This window comes from Apaloderma vittatum, unplaced genomic scaffold (genome assembly GCF_000703405.1).
Source record: "Apaloderma vittatum isolate BGI_N311 unplaced genomic scaffold, ASM70340v1 scaffold33727, whole genome shotgun sequence".
Lineage (NCBI taxonomy): Eukaryota > Metazoa > Chordata > Aves > Trogoniformes > Trogonidae > Apaloderma > Apaloderma vittatum.
The window spans coordinates 1-6,232 of NW_009726163.1; the positions used below are offsets into that span (position 1 = coordinate 1).

The 6,232-nt window shown below is 57.2% G+C and overlaps 1 protein-coding gene across 1 annotated transcript; it reads left to right on the forward strand.

Annotated features, from left to right (window-relative positions):
- Window positions 1-3,020: 3,020 nt before the first annotated feature.
- Window positions 3,021-4,729, forward strand: LOC104276760 (neuronal pentraxin receptor-like). Its single transcript, XM_009873186.1, has 4 exons — window positions 3,021-3,213; window positions 3,357-3,601; window positions 3,912-4,091; window positions 4,505-4,729. The coding sequence occupies exons 1-4, from the start codon at window positions 3,021-3,023 to the stop codon at window positions 4,727-4,729; spliced, it is 843 nt and encodes a 280-aa protein (XP_009871488.1).
- Window positions 4,730-6,232: the final 1,503 nt, after the last annotated feature.

Below are 6,232 nucleotides of genomic sequence, written 5' to 3' on the forward strand. Positions count from 1 at the left end.
GATTTGCTGGTGCATTAGTAAATGAGGCTCTGATCTCCTTACATAAAGCAAAGTGCATTTGCTGACCGAAAGCTACAGCCTGAGTGAGCACATGCCGACGTGGCCACCCTGGGCCCCCCACCCCCCACCAGCCGCTGACATTTAATGTGATTAATATTACCTGGCATCTTTCAATCTTTTTTGCTGGCTCCAATGGCCAAAAACCGTCGAGCGAGCCTCCCCCGCACACGCTGCCCACTCCCCTGCTGCCTGTGCGGCAGCAGATGGGAAGCCGGGTGTCTGTAGAACAGCCAGGGAGAAGGCGCTTCCCCCCCCGTCCCCTCCCCAAAGGTCATTGGTAGCTAACAGCTGCACAGCTAGCATTAATAATTTTGCAAATAATTTGATTCGGGAGAAAGATGCTTGAGCAGCAGCTCGGAGATGTGGAGGATGGCCACCGGAGGGATCACCTGGCTTTGGGGAGTGGGATGAGGAGGTCTGGTCTCCTGTCCAGCCATGGTCTTGCTGCAGAGGTGGGAATGGTGTCTGCTGGGATGCTCCTGGGGTGAAGGTGTGGCCTCCAAAGTCTGCCAGATGAAGGTACCAGCTGCACTCCTTGCCAGGAGGAACACAGGGTCAGCAGTGGTTCAGCCAGGGTTCTGGCTGGAGGGGCTGGGGAGAGATGAAGAGAGGGATGTAGGGGGGAAAAATTAGGAAAGGGGAAGGAATTGAGCAAAAGGGGAGAGACAGCATGACTGTGCACAGAGGGGAGCATCAGGAGGAGGTGCCCTGAAGCCAGAGGAGTGAAAAAGCCATAGGGAGAAAAGTTACAGAGGGAAGAAAATAGCAGCAGGAAAAAAAGCAGGTGGAAAAGGGAGGAAAAAAAAGCACTCAGTCACTACTGAATAATGTAGGGCAGGCTATTGGGGGCTAGCGAGAGTGACAAAAGCTCCCAGCTTTTTCTTTTTTCGTCATTAACAGATGGAGCCATGCATGCAAGCAGGAACGTAGGCTCCAAACCCGCAGCTCGAGCAATCAAAGCGTGCGGCAGACAGGAGCGTGCCAGCCTCCGCTGCAGCCGGGCAGCCTGAAGGGATGAGAAAAGCTCTTGGAGCCCGCGGGATGCAGACAAAGAGGCGAAGGCGACCCCCCTCCCACCTGCACTGCCCCCGCCAACACAGCCGGCTCTGCTTGGATAGGAGCGTGGGCAGCCCTGGGTGGGAATTATCCCTGCCAAGAGGATGGGAATTAACCTTTCCATTCACCTTTCCTTCCCTCCTGCCATCCCTCCCCTGCTTTTCAGCCAGCTAAATGAGTGGGTCCTCAAGACTGCCCTCCCCTCCCAAAAAAAGAGCGAAAGCCCCCTCTCCATCAGCTAACCCCTCCTTGTTTTGTGGAGGCCAAAGCCAGGATGCCTTTTCCCTTCCTGGAAAGGCTTCGCTCTCTGTGAGAGCATCCCTGTCACTGTCAGAGCAAGCTGGCAGCAAGAGCTGGCATTTGGTCAGGGCTGGCAGATGCCCCCTGCACAACCTCTTTCCTTCCTTGGTTTTGGTTCTCCATGTTGGTTTTCCTTGCAAAACCTGTGAGTTTGACCTGGCAGATCCTGCCGGAGGTTTTTCCAGACCCCAAGGCATCGCAGCCCCACCTCTCATTTGCACTTTGAGTGTGTTCCCGCCAGGTGTAGGGCCACTTGTGCTCACACCAACACCATCTTCTCACTCCTCCTGCCTCTCCCTGCTGCTTTCTCCCTGCTGTTCCCATCCGCCGAGGTTGCATCCTGCCCAGCCAAACCTGGCTTTCCTCCGGCCTTCACTCCTGTTGTCCATGGTGTATAGCAAAAACCAGGGGTGACGTCGGCAGGCATCTCCCGCTTCATCTTTGTGTGCATGATCGTCAGGTCCTGTCCATCCTGGAAAAGTGGGATATGGGGAAGAAGAAAAAGCTGGAAGCCACAACTATAGATGAGTATGGTGACCTCCTCCAGGCCAGCTCTGAGGCTGGGGAAGCCTCGATCCAGATCAGTAGGGATGGCATCACGCCGTGTTCCACCAGCACAAGCTGTGCATATGTCCAGGGCTGAAGCGGCCATGCAGACCTCTCTTGGTGCTGGCAGCCATGCTCATACCTTCAGGAAGGTCTGGCAGCATGGCAAAGGTGGTGACCATCTTTTCAAGACCAGGGCAGAGAGCCTAGGGCCCCAAGGACACGGGGAAGGAAGAGGACTGCTGTTTATGGAGAAACCCCAGGAGCGTGGTAAAGAGCCACCTTCTCCCTTCCAGCCTGGTTTTGTTCCAGCCAGGATGGGGTCTCCCAGCAAGGTGGGATCTCTGCAGGGTGCAGTAGTGGGAGCATCCTCACCCAAGTGCAAGGTTTTGGCTCAGCCAAGGGAAGAATTTTGGTCTGGGTTTTAACCCTGATGGGACAAGATATGCTTGATGTCTTCAAGTCATGGGTCATGTTTTGAGCACTGGACAACCCACTGGCCCCACTTCTCTGTGGCATTCTGACGGCCTGGGAGAGGCTGGCTTACACTTGTGGAGAGAGCTACCTGCCTGACCTGGCACACGTGCAGGCACCCCCACACACCAGCTGAACTGGGCTAAGAGGATTACAGCCCTGATACGTGATGTTAACACGCTGCTGGTGGCAAAGCAGCCTCAGGGGAGATCTAAGCTCCTTCCCGTGTTGTCCCCTCCTTGTGGGAGGCTGCCGGCAGGAACAGAGCCAAGGGATGACCTGAGTGCCCGTGCATCCCATCCTCGCTCTGTCTCTGGAGTGGCAGAAAGTCATTAAGAGCAGCCAAGCTTCGTTTCACAGTAACAAACTCAATGGAGGCTCTGAGAGGGAAGGTACAAACTCACCTGGATGCTCTTGGAGAAGACCCCACTGCGGACATGGGGTTGTGGTCTCAGCATTCCCCGTGATGGTGTGGGTTGGGCATGTCCTTATTTAACCTCTTACAGTGACACCACACTGACTTTTCTTTTTCTCCCTCCTTCCCCTCCTGCTGTGGCTGTTGCCGAGTGCAAAAAAAAAACTCTATGCCTACTGCCCCGGCCCTCGCCCGCGACGCCCTCCACACCAAGATGGAGCAGCTGGAGGAGCAGCTCCTCTCAAAGATCCTGACCCTGCAGAAGGAGCGCCAGGCTGCCAGCACTGACCACAGCCAGCAGCAGCACAACATAGAGAAGGAGCTGAACTCCCTCCAGAACCGGGTGACAGAGCTGGAGCATGGTGAGTCCTGCCCAACAGAGATGGAGGTAGTGCAGGGAAGTCCTTAGTCCAAGATGCATTTACAGGAGAGCCCCAGGACAGGCCACCCTCATCCCAATGATGGGTGCTGATGCTTCTCTCTCATCCCCATCCTTGGCACACAGGACCTCCAGGTTACAACCCTCCTGATGCCTTCAAGGTGACCATCCCGGTGCAGAACAACTACATGTATGCCCGCATGAAGAAGAGCCTGCCAGAGCTGTATGCCTTCACCATCTGCATGTGGCTGAAGTCCAAGGCCCTGGCAGGGCTCGGCACCCCTTTCTCCTATTCTGTTCCAAGCCAAGCTAATGAGATTGTGCTGCTGGAGTGGGGCACCAACCCCCTGGAGCTGCTCATCAATGACAAGGTCAGCCCAGCTGCAGGGAGGATGGAGGGAAGTGCCTGCCCTCATCTTCCCTGCTTCAGCCTCCCTGGGAAATTATGTTCCTGGGGGTACTGGTGTTGGGGAGCTGGGAGGTAGGGGCCCAGGGTGGAATGGAGAGGCAGCAGAGTGAGCAGGGTGTGGAGAGGGTTTTGAGAGACAGAAGCAGTGCATTGGGATGTCTGTAGAATCTGGGGTGCCACCACCACGGGGGTGCACTGCTTGCTCTGTGAGGGGCTGGGGGGATGCCGGTGTCATCCAGCAGGCCCACTGAGCTCTTGCTCTTCACGTGAAGGTCGCCCAGCTGCCACTGAGCCTGAAGGACAAGGCCTGGCACCACGTCTGTGTGGCATGGACCACCCGAGATGGAAAATGGTCAGCTTACCAGGACGGTGAGCAGCGGGGCGCTGGTGAGAACCTGGCTTCCTGGCACTCCATCAAGCCCCAAGGCATCATCATCCTGGGCCAGGAACAGGTACGTGCCCGCCTGACACCGAGAGCTGCCAGTTCGCATTGTTCCAGCAAGAAGCCAGGCAGGGAGCAACCCCAAAATGGGGCGAGGCTGTGGGGTGGTGTGAGCAGGAGCACTCAGCACGGTGCATTGGAAGCTTGGGCAAGGGGCTATCCTGCCTGCTCATCCAACCTCTGCATGTGGGCCATGTGTGCTTGTCTTCTCCTCTTCCCTTTCCCCATCCCTCTGTCCCCGATTCGCTCCCTGCCTTGTCTTCTTGCATCTTGTCCTTCACTTGTCCATCCCCTTACCATTGGGCATCTTGCTCTGCTTCTCCCCAGACTTCTCCCTCTCCCCCCTGCCCTGTTTGCCTACTGGATGGGTGTTCATTCTCCTGTCCCCATCCCTGTCCCATCACCTCTCCCGCTCTTTCCCAGGACACACTGGGCGGCCGCTTCGATGCCACGCAGGCCTTTGTGGGAGAGCTGGCGCAGTTCGGCGTGTGGGACCACATGCTGGCACCGGCGGAGATCCTGGCCTTAGCCAACTGCACCTCCCACCTCCAAGGCAACGTGATCCAGTGGGACGACCAGGCGGTGGAGGTCTTTGGGGGTGCCAGCAAGGGGGCGTTCACCGCCTGTGAGGAAGGGAGAAAGGCATGAGCAGCCCCTCACCCCCTCCCCAGCACCAAGAAGCCCAGTGGCACCCCTGAGGCAGAGAGCCCCTTTTTCCCCTCCCAGGCCACTGAGCCTCGCCAGGGTGATGCTCGAGCCTCCTGTGCTGGCATCCTAGGAGGGGAGGGGAGCCTGGGGCAGCCTCCCTCTTGCCCCCACACCAGTGGTGTGGCTTGTCCCACTCCCTGTCAACAGGTCTCACTTTTCCATGCTTCTGTTTTGGCAGGACCTCACCATACCCACAGGCAAGGGTATGTACCTGGTATGGTGAGGGTCCCTGCCTTGTCAGCCCCAACAGGGAGCGGGAAAGAGACCTCAATCTGGCCTGACCGTGGTCCAGCCTCAGGGGAATGTCAGCGTGTGGGCACCGCCCCAAGCATATCCCCTTTCCTTATTTATTGCTAGTGCCCTACTGTCTGGTTTTGTGAGCCCCAGGGAGCCCAAAGGCTCAGATCGGAGCATCTTCCCCTCTGGTCCTTCTGCCACCATGGTTTTTCAAGCATGGCCCTAGGAGGCTGAGGGATGATGGTGGAGGGTCAACGGGGCAGTTCTTCCCCCTGTGCCCCTTCCCCTGCCTCTACTGCCTGTTCGGGTAGGGCCTCAAGGGGACTCAGGCTTTTGAGGCAGAGGGAAGGAGGTTGGGTTCCCCTGCAAGTTGGGGGGGATTAGTCAGCCACCAAGGGAAGAAAGGGACAAAATATCTTCCCCGGCCCTGGTCAAGGCAGGAGTACAGCGCTGCTGTCAAAGGGAGCAAAAGCAAAACAAACAAACAAACAAACAAAAAAAACAACAAAAAAGAGGATGGTGATGGCTGAAGGAGTCCTGCCATATGTCCCCCTGCCTCTTGGGTGCTGGATTGGGTTGCTGCCCTTGCCTCCACCTGGGTCTCCTCCTTTGAGCTGCTCCTGGCCAAGGATGGGGCCAGCCTTGGAACTGGAGGCGACAATGGGGCGGGCTGGTATTTTCCTTGTGGAGTGCCTGAGAATATGCTGTTTCCACACCACGTGGTCACCAACATCTCGATACATGAGTGTGTGTATGTGTGTGTGTCTGGGGATAGGGTTGGGAGGGGTTTTTTCAGGGGTCTCATGGTTGCTCAATGCAGTGTCCAGCTTCCAGTGCTCCCCCCTACCCCACATCCCACTTTGTGCTTTCGGCAACGGCTGCCCCTTGCGCCTGGGGGAGGCGAAGTGGGCAGAGGGGACAGCTGTGCTACCCAGCATCGCCGCCCAGCAGGGTCCCCATCAGTAGTGGGGTGGGTCAGCCTGCTGGGAGGGACACGGCGCAGCCCTCACTCGTGCCACGTGGGAAACACTGTGACCTTCGTGCACCCCGCTGAGCTGCCCCCTTTTCCTTGCTCGCTTGCTTTCTCTAATGCACGCTTGTGAAAGGGGCCCCTGATGCGTGCCCATCTTGGAACATTTCTTTTGTAAAGCTGATCGTGGACAATAAATGTGATGTTTTCTGTTCAAGCCTCCTGCGGAGCGCGAG